Source organism: Topomyia yanbarensis, chromosome 2 (genome assembly GCF_030247195.1).
Source record: "Topomyia yanbarensis strain Yona2022 chromosome 2, ASM3024719v1, whole genome shotgun sequence".
Lineage (NCBI taxonomy): Eukaryota > Metazoa > Arthropoda > Insecta > Diptera > Culicidae > Topomyia > Topomyia yanbarensis.
In genome coordinates, this window is record NC_080671.1 from 65,568,086 (window position 1) to 65,582,910 (window position 14,825).

Sequence of the window (14,825 nt, forward strand, 5' to 3'; positions counted from 1 at the left end):
GTTTTTATCTATCTTAACATATTCATACTTTATCCTGCCTATGAGGGCGTTGACCCCGTGCGTTGACGTTTGCGATGGTTCCTTCTTCGGATGGTTGAATCGGGTTCAACTCCTAAGGCTTCCGCTGGTCCAAACGCTACCCAAAGCTCTCAAATGGTCCATTTGTGGTCTGTTTCGTCCAAAGATCGCTGAATCTTCTCCAGATTTCTAAAAATCTGACAGAGCGGTTCACGCCGGGGAAATGTAGTTACTGGCGCCGGTTCATTGACGGACCAACGAGAGAAACATCGATAAGCCCTCTTTGGTACACGGTCTGACGTATGCAAAATCGAAACAGTATTAACGAGAGCATGGAATATTCAATCCGTTGGATATTAGATTTCGCTAAGAAGATTTGTTCGGATTCCGCCCCGGCACAGAAGAGATATAGCACCGCGTCTCCCACCGATACCGCGAACTAAATACCTTTTTCGATGGTAGAGTTCTCACTTGCTCTCTTATCATGTAACAATAAAGCCCCAGACAGAATCAAATCTAACTTGTTGAAGAATCTGCCGGACTCCGTCAAAAGACGCATGCTGGATTTATTTAATAAGTTTCTTGAGTATAACATTGTCCCACATGATTGGAGAGAAGTGAGTGTCATCGCCATCCAAAAACCAGTCGATCACAACTCGTATCGACCGATTGCATGTCACCTACACAATTTACACAATTTCCGCAACGGTGGCCTTTGCTTGTTAAAAGCAAATGGCATCAGTTGTCTTCGATATTAAGGGGGGTTTTGATTCAATTTCTATCAACATTCTTTCTGAGAAGTTCATACGGATCATATGTCACTTGTCGATGAAAGTTCATCTATATGGTGAACATTTAAGAATGATAATGACCCTATATCTGCATCAGCACGTTAAACAGTGACTTTCTGATCAGATGGTTAATGTTCTTTCAAACACAATCCAGACCTAAATCTAGAAGAAATTCTGTGGAACGACATGGCGCTAGCGTACCTGTAAATTTGTGCACTCCAAATTGTTTCATTTCGTTTTCCTAATGTCATACTGCAATGATTCTTAACCTGCCTGGTCCGCGAAGTCGTTGCTGGGGGTCCGCGATGAAATTTTTTTTCCGAGTGCAAATTGAAATTTCAAGTCTTGTGTTAGACCAACATGAAAATAACATATTGATAGCATACAAAATCTATGGTTATCCGTAGGAGTCCGCCGCAGCCCAGGGTGATTTCTAAGGGGTCCGTGGTACGAAAAAGGTTGAGAACCGCTGTCCTAGAAGATCCATGTCTTCTTCTCAACCTAGGGTCCGCGAAGGAAAATATGATTTCCGAGTGCAGATTGGAATTTCAAATCTTGTTTCCTAACAAACTGAAAAAACATATTGATTGCATACAAAATCGATGTTTATCCGAGGAGTCCGCAGCAACCCAGGGTGATTTCTAAGGGGCCCATGGTACGAAAAAGGCTGAGAACTGCCTGAATAGACTATAAATATCCACTTGTATATATTTCAGTCCGCTAATCGGTTTTCTAAATACCCCAAACCGGTCGTAAACCGTGCACAGTTGTTCGTGTAACTACAAATATGATCTCTCACTCTTATTTATTTGATGTGACACATAATAGGATTCAAAAACAATCTTCGATTCTGGTAACCGGATTCAGGAGTCTCAGAAACCAGTTGTAAAATTTTGGTAAACATCACTGGATTCCTCGTAGATTGTCAAGGGGACGTCATTTCATGCGTCACATGATGGCAACATCAAAGCAAAACAGACAAATCAATCATGAGTCTAGGCAACTGAATTTAGAAAAATCCGAAATCGGAGTTAAATGTGTCCGCATTACTTTCAAAATGATTCGTAGGTTATATGGTTGATGTAATTTGATGACCCATATGTCGAGAATAATAAAATGAATCTGTAATCCGATGAACCGAACTCGGGAGTTTTAGGAAGCGATTGTATCTGATTGTCATCAAATATGTTTGCATTCAGGGTTGCCACTATTTTTCAAAGAAAATCTGGCAGTTCAACTAAAAATGTCTGGCAAAATCTGTCACTTGACAGGGATCTCAAAGTAATCGAAATTTGGCATACGTTTAGGTCTTCAAATTTCCAAAATTTATGTGTAACAATTTGTATAATTTAAAAATTTGATAAAATAAGAGTTTTGACTTTTTGCTGGAAGCTTAAAAAACTCTGGCTGTTCCAGATAAATCTGGCATAATTGTTTCCCCGCTGGGGTGTAACGTAGAATTCAGGATGTCTGGAAAAATCTGGAAAAATTGAAAAGATCTGGAAAAATATCTGGCTTGAACAAAATGTCTGTTCATTTGGAAAAATCTGGAAGATTCCAGATAAAACTGGAACATTGGCAACGCTGATTGCATTTGACATGCTATTTTTTGGAGCACAGCATTCCATGGAACTTAAATACTGTCATTCGGCCCAGAGAATCAGATTCTGCAGTCCCGAAACCAACCAACAATAATCACGCAATTATTATTAATTTTATTTTTCATTTAACAATTCCTGATCTTGTGTTATTTGTTGAGTTAAATGGTTGGTTTTAATAAATTACGATCATACGCAAATGATAATGAAAAAAAACCTCTCTCGTAGCCTTCAATGAAGTAGCCAATTGCTAACATGCTCATTAGGGTGGAGCAAAATGATCGTTTTATCAGCACAGAACTTTTTTGGTTCCATTTGGGGTCCCAAACAACTGTGCTAAATTTGGGGTCGCAACAGCAATTTTCGCTTCATGTGATCTAACACCATTTAAAAAAGCAACCTATCTAATCATAATGCGTATTAAACTGAAATATAATCGATACCATTCATTGACATATGAACTCGACATCAGTTGTTTCAGTCTGTAAGTTTACTTTCATTGATATAAGTAAATGCAGAGGGATATAATGTGTTTCGTTCCATCGTTACTATTATGCATAGGATATAGTGCAATTTTTTTTAAAAATAATTCATCTGAACATTCTAACTTGAATATTTTAGTTATTTCAGTTCAAATTTCTATATATTAAAGCCCGCCCCTCCTCTCCCCTCACTACGCCCTATTGCTAAACTACTTACGCCCATGAAATTGAGCTAGGGCCTTTGAATAATTCATCCAAACATACCAATGTGGTAAATCTAAAACATATGATGTTATTTTGGTATGCTATATTAAATATCATTGGTACACCCGCAGTGTTGGCAAAAAAATGATTTTTGGCATTTGATTCGATCTATCGAACTTTGAACAGCTTTAACTTTTTTAGATACATTATAACACCATGCTTCCTTCAGCAAAGTTGTTCAGCATATCCTGGACTACACTTCCACCTAATTGTTGACATACAACCTAATTGTTGGCATACTGTAGTCTATAGAATTAAAAATACAAAAAAGTAGGTTTTCCCATACTAATCCCCATACAAATTTCAAACGCAATGCGCTACGCCGGGTCAAAACCAATCGACCCCAAATTTTGCACAGTTGTTTCGGACCTCAAATGGAACCAAAAAAGTGCTGTGCTCGGTTGATTTGCATATAATTACGTTTTTCCATATGACAATGCCCCACCCTAATGCTCATTAGAAGCTCAATAAGAAACGCTTTTAATCCAACTAACAGTGTGATGATACATTTCTTATAACTCTTATCGCTTTCTTCGGGTATTATGTCGATTGAGAACATTTAGAACTTGATGCTTCGCGATGTTTTTGATAACACATACTACATGGGATAGTGGTAGGACTCAGAGAAACGCTCAAATTAGCATAGGATAATCAGTTCAAGAAATCTCAAAGTTTAAACCAATTTAATGGAACAGCGGAAAAATGGCCCATAAAATAGAAATTCAAACGAATTATTGCTAATGATCCGTTAATGACATATATAAATTCTTCAATCAATGCGTTGCGTTGCGTTGTGTTGCGTAAGCACGGTATATTTCGTAGATTGCAGACTGGTGGCTCTCATTTCCAGCCAGACTACTTGAGGAGCATTGTTTGGGAATAACAATTGATCCAGTCCAAGCGAGATTTTCGCCTGAGAGCCACCATTTCGGGCCACGACCATCTTTACCGTAACTTGGGATGAGAAAGGAAGTGTTGATGTGGTACTTACTTAACGGAAGGCCCCGACTCAGTGACACTCCCATAAGTACCACGGATTGGGTAGTGGGTGGGTTGTTAGTCAGGATTCGCTTCAAGCAAGCGATGCGACTGAAAATATATTTTCGTGCATGTTTGGAATAGTTTATTGACTGTAGGATACGTAAATATTCTAGGCGTTTAAACTCTGGCTAATCGTTTATCGAGATTGTTTCATCGAAAACAACTTGAACTCCAGACAGCCTGCTGTCGGGAGCGTTGTCGACAATGTAAAATGGACCGTAAACAATGAGTTTAAAAGTGGTATGGTGGAACATTCATAAATTATGTCACGCAAAGATTACCCAATACTAACTCTCTGTCACATTATCACGTTATTTTTCCCCTTGGTCTAATACGAATCAAATTCTTTTAGTTTTTCCTTCATTTATAGTAGCACATTTATACTGCTACTCGCAAAAGTGTTCATGTTCTGTGGAATTTCCTATATACATGGCGCAATCGTGCGGCCGATTATATATAAATTCTTCAATCAATGTGGCTGAGAACTAAGCACTGAAATTTCAGCTCTTGATATCTCGCTACCTCTGAAGTGCATGCGTGCATGGTTCAAACTTTACTTCGATATCGACTTTTTCTAAAAATGACTTCCCAGTTTCTTTACGCGGGGGATACGTACCGCGTAAAAAACCGCGGTAATTGGAAAATCCGCGTATAAAACTGCATTAATTGGAAAATCTGCGTAAAAAAATCGCCGTAATTTGGAAAATCCGCGTACAAAAACCTCGTTAAAAACACCGCGCAAAAAAAACCGCGTAAAAAACCTGGGTGTAGTATCTTTGATCTGAATTATTATCCCTAATCCTAATGCCAAAGAACAAATAAAAATTTCTCGAAACCCGTTAGAGAAAATCATTATCATTGCTGGATTTTTCTTTTTCACGAAACTTTTCGATATCCTTCCGTCATTTCTATCAAAAAATTGCAAATACTTTATAATTTACATAATATTATCAGCAGGGGTGCCAACCATCCAGATTTATCTGGATTCTTCCAGATTTTTAAGCGTCGTCCAGACATACAGATTTATGTTTGTCTTATCCAGATTTCAGAAAATTTGTCCAGATTTATCCAGACAATTTGAAAAATAACAAAATGAGATATAAGAATGCATTGTTGATTTTTAAACCACCTTTTCGAGCTACGATTTTTAGAATAGTTTAGAAACAGCAAAAAAAATTTCGCTGAAAGCGAATAAATTTGGTTGAGTTTTCATCAGCTGGAAATTTCAGCAATCCAAGGTTCTGAAGGCTCACAACCTCAAATTCAATCCTCAAGCCTTTTCAAAAAAAAATTAGTCAATCCAGACAATTCCAGACATTTTTCAAAATTATTACAGACTTCTTGAAAAAACACTTGGCATCCCTGATTATTAGGAACAATTGTTTAAGAAGCTTTTGTAATATTGTGTAGGAAAAGCTGAAAATTTATGAATTTTCTCTATCTGTAACTCCCTTAAGTATACCAATTAATTTTGGATACCATTTTAACATAAACTATCGCACGAATGGGAAAAGGTTCGCCGAATTTTGGAAGAAGTCGATAAAATAACCACTTGAAAACTACCTAAAAATTGGTGTAGTTCGATGCAATTGAATGAAATTATCCTCAGAAAATGGGATGTACCTATTACTGTGAATAATAAATACAGCAAAGACCTGTTTTTATCATCTCCATGGCTGACAAAATGGGGACATTGACTAAATCACGAATTTTTTTTTTCTTCAGAATCAACTAAAGTTGTTAAAATATTCTTCCCTTCCCTTGATGTAGTCAAATAATTATTTCTGATTATTTAGTACAGTCTTCTAGCGCAAAGATTAAAAAAAATTGATTTTTTTTTAATTTTGCATATTTGGATCTTCAAGGTAAAGAAAACATGGTCAAGAAAGGATTTACTCAAATTCAGCCTTGTTTGTCTGCTAGAGCCCATAAAACATATTTTCATATGAGGCTGATAAAATTGGGGGCTGATCAAATCGGGTCTTCAATGTATTATAATAGATAGGCAGAATTCGAAGAAGTTTCTTCTGGAAGAGTGTAGAACGACTTTGTTTCTACTAATTTGTAGTCAGCGGCGTAGTCCAAAATTCGGTTTGGTGGGGATTTGATGATCTTGAAATCTGAAATTTGAATCTAACTTACTGTCCAAATGGCATAATTACGAAACAAAATTATGAAGAATCAGTTTTTCAAAAAATTGTAACAGAGCTTCTGTCTTTAGCGAATTTGTTGAGACTTTCATTTAAAACAACTTTATTGTAGGCATGAATACTACGCATATGTAGTATATCGAGTTATAAAATGATATTTATGAATTGTTCCTTAATCTAGTTTTTTTTTTCAAAAATAACTTTCTATTGTAGCTCACAAACTCAAGCTTCGGATAAGATGTAAATTTTATCGTTTATAAACAATAGAAGAGATTTATCATAAACAGTAAAATCATAACAATTTAATTTAAAATTAAATAGAAATTGCCAAAAAAAAAGATAATACCTTGAACACATGGAGCCTTCATGTCTTCAATAAAGTGGTTTGTAATAGCACTCCCCAAAATTTTGGTGAAGACATTAAGTCTGGAACTAAATTTGATTGAAGAGTAAATTCGCCATAAATACTTCTTGAAGAATATAACGCCAAAATTATTTTATCAAATGATGTGTTGTTTAACGTTTGTAAAATGCATAGAAGATACTAAACCTGCGAAAATGGTGGAACAGAAAACGCCATTTTTCATAAATTTTCCTACTTTTGGAAGGTGGTTTTCTCGTTAATAATTCTATAATGTTTTCAATTCTATAACATTTTCAGCAAATTTTGGAAGTTATGCAATTTTTCGGTGAGCAGTTTTAAGTTTTATAAATATTAACGCAATTCCAGTTTCGCTTCCTATTAAAATAAGACCCTAATCCATATTACAGCACACCCCTCTAAAACTGAACTCAATACGATAGAAAATTATGATTATGATTATGATTGATTTCAGAACTCTGGAATGAGTTTCTATTGAAATGTTTTTAGGCAAGTATTTGATACTGATGTTATTAGACAACTGTGAGATCAAGACCAATAGATCAGTTACAGATTCCATTCCCAGAATTTTTCAAAGGCCCTCATGATGTTTCAAATAAAAGGTTATCAATGTACTGATCAGGTAATTATCATTGTAATATTGAATTAAATCAGTCAGCCTCAATAATTTTTTAACTTCAATCAAATTATTTTTTTCTGGTGAGGGGGGGATGTATGGTTAAACCCCAAAGCATCCTCTGGGCTACACTACTGATTGGAGATATTTATTTCGCTTTCCGAGATATGTTTCAGATTGTTCGGATGGCTATAAGTCAGAAGGTTCGCGCAAATGAAAATTGTTGTATCGATAAGTAATCAAGTTCCAACTTGAAATTGTTCGGTGGTTATTCTAGCGGTTGTAGATAGAAAATTGAAACACGAAATTCGTTTTATCGAAATAATATTTGGCTCATTTTAATGGATTATTACTATATTGAACAATAAATAGGCGATAAAGGGAAATCCACAAACAACAAGCCATAACTTTTAAAGTATTCGAAATATGTATTTGATGTCTTAAGTAAAGTTATTCGCAAAAATAAGAGCTACAAATTTGCTGAAGGCATTATTTCAATACAATCTTTTCCAAGAAAATTTATGAAAATATCTCACTCGTAGGGGGATTAATCAGTAAAATCACAATACCGAGAGAAAGGGCATATTGTACGCTTTAAATTCTCCGAAGATACTATTGACCTAAAATTATCCGTTTTGGCGCTAATAATACGTTGAATGTTTTTGGTCTTATTTCTGGCTATGGGAAATGATAAAAATCTTTCGTCCGCATTTAATGTTAAATATCTCTTTTGATAATAGTCCGCTTTTAACAATCTATAATTCGTTCGAAAGGTATTCGTATAAACTTTCTCAAAATATATAAATTGTTTAGTTGCGTCGTCAATTTCGGCAGCAAATTTCAAAAAACTGAAAAAACGCTGCTTTTGCACTTTCAAACATTTATATCTTGTTTGGATTAGATCGGTTCAGCCATTGCCGAGAAACACGAATGAGAGTTTGTCCGTTACATACACAGACACACACAGATATTGTCCCAAATCGTCGAGCTGAGTCGATTGGTATATAAAACTCGGCCCTCCGGGAATCGGAAAAAATCTTGAAAGTTTGAGCGAATTCTATACATTTCTTTTAAGGAAATGTAAAAATGTTCCAGACCCCCGATAGAACATTTCAAATTTGGTCTGAGATTAAAGAGGAGTATTTATGCATTCGATTAGTGAGTACATTAGCGATACTGATTTTTTGTCAAAATAATGTTCTCCAAAGACACCGTGATTCAATTGAAACGTTGTACCGAGCATTAAACCTTCTCCGTTAAAAATACAAACATTAGCGTAAAAACATTAGCGTACCTCAATCTATGCCCCCTAGTCATCTTAGCCCTTCCAAAAAAAACCATTTCGCATGGTTTCTATAGTCATGAAAAGTCCGCCATCTTGGGTTTAGGTCCACCTTGTTGAATCTTTGCATAGTAGTATTCAATTTGTGACTTAGATGGCTATTGAAATGTAGCCAGCATTCATGTAATGAGCTTCATTTTGTAATCCAAAATGGTTGACAGCAATTTTCGGGCTAAATTTGGGTTCGCCATTGTGTAGTTCAAAATGGCGGAAGACAGCAATTTTCGCGCTCTAGACAGCTTTCCCAATTAGAAGGGGTCAAATGGGGATGTGCTCCTGAATCCAAAACATCCAAAAATGTTCAAAAAGGTTAGAAAACTACCATACTTTTGCAAGTACAGCAGTGTGTTGTGGGGGTAAACATGTGTGGTAATTTGATAGATTGCAACCAGAACAGTTAATCCGGCCCCCAAGAGCGGGACACATATCGCCATACTAATCTGGTTTTTTGAATAAGGAAGATTGAGAGTTAAAACAACACCATGGGACTGACAAAATAAGGTCCTTACTGTAGCGAATTTGCGATACAAATAAGCTACACATGAATGTGTTATTAACCCATCCTGATACCTGGATTAGTAGAAAACATGCAACGTCCAATAGGGTTAATACGAAAGCCCTAATAAATAGTAAGGCGAGATTAGATTCTACTGAAATAAAATTCTCGGCGAACAAAACTATCCAAATGACACAAGCATATCTCGTTGCTCCGACATATTCGGAAAATCCACAAATGACTAAATGCTCGGTTCAGAGAAACATGTTATGTTCAATTCCAACCACGAAGCCACCCTCACCGTACAGGTGATATCAAGTGATCGGGCGTGCGTATCTACCAACATTGGTTGTTGTGTGCTGATACCGTGCTCTCTCTGGTGGTGATAAAGTACACGGCACAGCCAATAACGTCACCAATTGTATGTATGCATGACGCCCGGCGAGTGGCGGTGAGCGAAACAGCGAAGAACACTTCTGAATCGAGCCCGGCGAGCGATGGCTATATGTAGGTAGGTACAGTCACTCACTACTGACTGCTGTCAGCAATGCTTTGGCCTCTCCGTGCTACGGCGTGTATCGGGGAAAGCTCGCCTCTCGGAAGACATCGTTCGTGGGGTGGTGAATCAAGCGCCAGCATCACTATCAGCCAGTATAGTAAAACGAATGAGCTGCTATTTCCGAGGCGCGAGGGTTCATTGTGTGGCCGTCGTACGCTGTTTGTAGTGTTATATACGTACAGCTGTGTATGAATGTGGGCTGTGTAACTACACTGGTTATATGTAGCTGTTTCCTTGCTTTGACATTCGTGTACAAAATTTCTGGAGCAATTTTGGAAAACTTGAAGGCGGCTGCGGAGTAGGTACCGTACTTTTGGAGTACATTATCGGATAGCGAGCGTCGAGAGCGTCTGTTTGTTATTGGAGCACGAAAGAAGCATACATTCAGTGAGGTTGCAATTTTCTTCCTTCCTGTAGCTGGCACAGACAGCAGAGGACAGTTCCGATGCGGTAGTGGAGAATTTCAAGGAAGAACGAAGGGCTTTCCGAGAGGCGAAAAAGCTTACGTTAGCAGTGCCAGACGGTGTGTAGTAGTACTCCAGAAAAGAACAGCGCAGCGAGCAGAGGTTGAAGCCGATTTTTGTTAGTCCTTTTTGATAGCCATCGAACAGAGATGTTACAGTGCAGGGTGGTAGCAGAAAAATAGTTCCTATTTAGAAGACATTTCTCACAATGTCCTTAAACCGATCTTAAGCCGTTCCTAAAAGCCTACAGACCAGGCCAGTGTCTTTTCTCCGATTGACCTCTGCAATAGTGCAATTATAGTTAGCAGGATACTGTGTGAAACGATTCAGGATCCTTTCGTTCGTAGACGTGTGTGTAGAAAGGTGACATTCAGAAAACATTCCCGTGCAAGTCTGTGGCCTTGCTGCTGGTGTGGTTCAACATAAAACATAAGAGTTCTTAATAGAAAAGATGCCAGGACTTTTCCCAAGCGTAAGTTAACTTCAATCTAATCTATGACTAGTATTTGATAGAGGGACAAGAGGGAAAATAGTGTCATAATCGGACGTTATTAGCAAAACGCGATGCCCTTGAAAATATCCATCCACCCAGGGTGGCACAGTTGGAGAGCGAAAACAGCAGTTAGAGCTGCTGGTGGCTGTTAGGCAAGAAGATATTTACGCAAAAAAAAGAAAGCTCACGAGCGTGTAAGAAAACCCCTCAAAAATCAAAGACGCAAAAAGCCGTAAGGAAAATTTCGTTCAAGAGAGCGCATCAGCAGGGAATATGTTCTCTTCTCGGAGGATCGGATTTTCGTGAAAGAAACTTACAACCATTGGTAGTAGTACTACAGAAGGAGAGCCTTCCGCATCTTCTGCCAGTTTGTATACTCATATCCGACCCGGTTCGAATGTAGCACGTCTTGGCTCTAGAAGTCAAAGTTCTACTACTAAAGGCTCATGCTCTCAACGCGATGCTGAGTCGCGATACCTATAGATTTTTTTCTTCTTCCATCCAAAGGACACGTTTTCTCGAGTATGCTCCTTTGACGATCTTTACCGTATATGTACATAGTATTTCCCCGTACGGTCTTTCGTTCAGTTCCACCATGAACGAATCGAGTTCGGAGCTTTCCTCTGTCAAGGATACGACGAGGACAAAGTGTGAAAATGCTAAAAATTCCTATGGGCCGTACCATTCCAAACCGCACACCTCATCCCCACATTGTGTTTGGAGATACATTGCTATAATTTGAGGTTATTTTTTGTAACAGAAAAGTTTTTTTTTTATTTCGATTCTAGCGAATATTTTAACTTGCTGGATAAATTATTTTGGGTAATTTTCACTTTTCTGCTATCTCCGCTCATTATTATTTCTTAGAAAAATGATTCATGAGTATCCTTTTACACGTGGTTTAAGGTGTACGGCAAAGTGCGATAGAACAAGTCGAATAATTTGAAAACAACATCATCGATGAACATGTGATTGTTATTGACCTTGAAGGTGTAAAGGTCATTAAGGTGATTTTTTACAAAATATTTTTTGCTCGGAAAAACTACAGTGAAGACCCGATTTTATCTACCCCCAATTTTATCAGCTTTTTTATCCGATTTTATCAGCCTCATATGAAAATTGATAGTTGGTAGTTTAATGGGCTCTAGCAGACGAACCAAGTCGAACTCGATTAAATCCTTTCTTAAACATATTTTTCTTATATCTCAAAGATGTAACTATGCAAAAATGCTTTTTCATTTTTTTTAAATTTTTCACTGTCAGACCCTCTTAAAGAAAATTTAAGCTAAATAATTAGGAAAGGTGGCTAGGGACTCAAGAAGAATCGTTTAAGAGCTTCGGTTTCTTAAAAAGAAAGAAAAATATAGGTCCCAATTTTATCAATGTCCCCGTTTTATCATCCAAAAATTCACCAAGGGGCTCATAGAAACGGGTCTTCACTGTATTCACTTTTATTTTGAGCAATGCTTATCATCTACTATATGTAAAGTTCGACTTTTACGTTATACTGTATTTTTTATTGATTTTTGACGGCTTAGTCAGTATTTTAATTTTTGTCCGACGTTTCGGTGCTGTATAGCACCGAAACTCAGGGAAACCTGGATTTATTGTGATTATTACTCGTAATTTTACATATTGTTGTACTTACAAAATATATTGTTCGTTGCCTGTGTACTTTTTGAAGCGAACTGTCTGATTTGTTGTTTGGTGGTACATGTGTATGAATCTAATAAATTCTATGTTAACTGCTGGTTGTTTTAAATTATATAATGTTCCTCACATTTTTTTCTAATTTGGTTCTATTTTTGAAACTATCTAATTTCGTTTGATGATAGCGCCCTGTACTGTATATGCAATGGCGGAATAATTTTGAATATCGATGAATATCGATAAGTTTAACGTTGTGTTTTGGCTGTTTTGAGTGCGTGTGAGAGAGAAAAGGATTTACTACCCGAGGTAAAGCTATTTTCTAGTGTGTGTTTTAGCATGTGTGTTTTAGCATTTTGACTAAACCGTTAAAAATTAATAAAAAATACACTCAACAACTACTTCTGAAGATTAGATTTTTTCTGTAATCCTGAAGATCTATTAAGGGTCTATAGTCTCATGCAGACAGGAATTTTGGTCTCTCAACTTTGCGCGCGAATTAGAAAGCAACTATCTGTCGCAGTAACCAGGGCAGTACAGAGAAAATACGAGCCCGACGGGTCCAACGTACGGGCTGTATATTACCCTAGTACCGAAAAGCTAAGTGTGAAATTGATTAGAGTTCACTGATATCATGTATAAGCTCTGAAATTTTATAGTTATGCACCATTTTTTTGCTGTAACTATTTGTAGTATCAATAACAGAATAAACGTAGGGCTATTATTACATTGGAGTATTTTAAATGTCACTACAAAATTTATAGTGACTTTGAAAGAACCATTTTCGTCAATTTGTCATGACCATGGTTGGGGTATTTCATAAGTTTATTCGAGACCTAATCACAATGATTTCGTATTTTGGTCTGATCGGTCAAAGTGCTACAATACTCTAATATATTTTCATTCTGTAAAAATAATTTGTCTCATTATTTGCTTCCACTAGCTGATTTTTTCACTTATATAAAAATAGTAAAAAGTGCAAAGAATGGAAATGAAATGGGTTTAAACAAATAAAAGGAAAATATATAAACAACAAAATTATGATAAAAAAATTTAAAAAATGATGAATAAAAAAAAGAAATGAAAAAAACGTTAAAAAATTAGTAAAAGTGAAGAAATTGAAGGATTAAAAATGTAGTAATTTCAAGAATTTAAAATAATACCTGAACGGAGATCAATTAAAAAGTAAAGAAATGGGAAAACTGAATATTGACAGAATGTACAAAAAACAAAATCAACCAAATAAACAAATCAAAGTAATTATCAAAATTATATAATCGAGACAAAGCAAAACAGGAACGATAATAATTGATAAAAGAAAACAGGCATCTAGACAAACAAATTTCAAAGATTAAAGAAGTTGAAAACTATTGAACAGATGAAGAAAATGGAAAAAATTGGTAAAAGTAGGAAGATTTTCAGAATCAATAAAATTATAAAACTAGAAGACAAAAATTAATATAAAAATGGCCTAAAACTAAAAGATGGTTTAATCGAAAATATTAAAATGTATTTTACAATAAAACCAAGGTATATTTAAAGCAATAGAGAAGGTGAGTAAAACGTTAAGAATGCATAAAGTTAGAAGAAGAAAAAATTAACGTGAAAAATCAAAAAAAAATTGAACGAAGCTAAAAATGTTGAAAACGTGGATGGAATAATGAAAAGACAAAAAATAGAGGAATTCGTAAGGTATGGACTGATCAAAATATGAAGCAAATGGACGAAATGGAAAATAAAAAAAAATAGTTCAAAAATTAAAATAATTGAAACTACTATACAAATACACAAAATGAAGAAAATGAAAAAAGGAAATTAAATGGATTACACTTTTTTTTTAAATGGGAAGAACTTAAGAAAAACACTCGAAATAAATCCAAACGACGAACTGAAAGTTTACAAAGAAAAATTGCACATAATGACAAAAAAGAAATCAAATGTTTTTCCGGAAAATTTAAAATAACAAAAAGAAAAAAAGGAAAATGATCACTAGAAAAAGTTCTTTCAAAACAGATTAAATGGAAAAAAATGAAGAAATAACAATGTTGAACAAAATGAAGGTTTATGAAAAATGAGTAAAAAACAAATGAAATGATATGAATTTAACAAAGAAAAAAACTAACACTACTGAAAAACGGAAAGTTGAAAAACTAGAAAACATGGAACGAAATTCGAGAATTGTAAATAATGGGACGATAAGACAAATTGGGATGAACTTTAAAGAAGTAAAAATGCTTGCAGAAAAGCAAAAAAAATGGAGAAAAAAATTAAAATAGAAAAAGGGTATGACAATAATTAATAGAGCAAATAGATAAATTTGAAGAAATTGGATGAAATAACGAAAGAAATAAATAAAAAAGCAGGCCATTAAAATATGAATGAATAGAAAAAATAAAATATTGAATGTAAAATTCCTTCGAAAAATTGAATAATAGAGAAGTGACTATAAATTAAAGTAAGCGATAGTAATAAAAATGCAGAA

General features: G+C 35.6%; 1 protein-coding gene across 3 annotated transcripts in view; it reads left to right on the forward strand.

Annotated features, from left to right (window-relative positions):
• LOC131678239 (ell-associated factor Eaf) overlaps nucleotides 1–14,825 on the forward strand; it is a 161,989-nt gene that overhangs the window by 9,878 nt on the left and 137,286 nt on the right. Inside the window, exon 1 of one of the 3 annotated variants that reach the window (XM_058958235.1) lies at nucleotides 10,119–10,675. The exons of the other annotated variants lie outside the window; for them this stretch is intronic. Within the exon in view, the coding sequence (XP_058814218.1) occupies nucleotides 10,655–10,675 (21 nt within the window). The 5' untranslated portion in view covers nucleotides 10,119–10,654. Of the gene's footprint in view, nucleotides 1–10,118; nucleotides 10,676–14,825 lie in introns of those variants that run through there. 3 annotated transcript variants of the gene reach the window in all.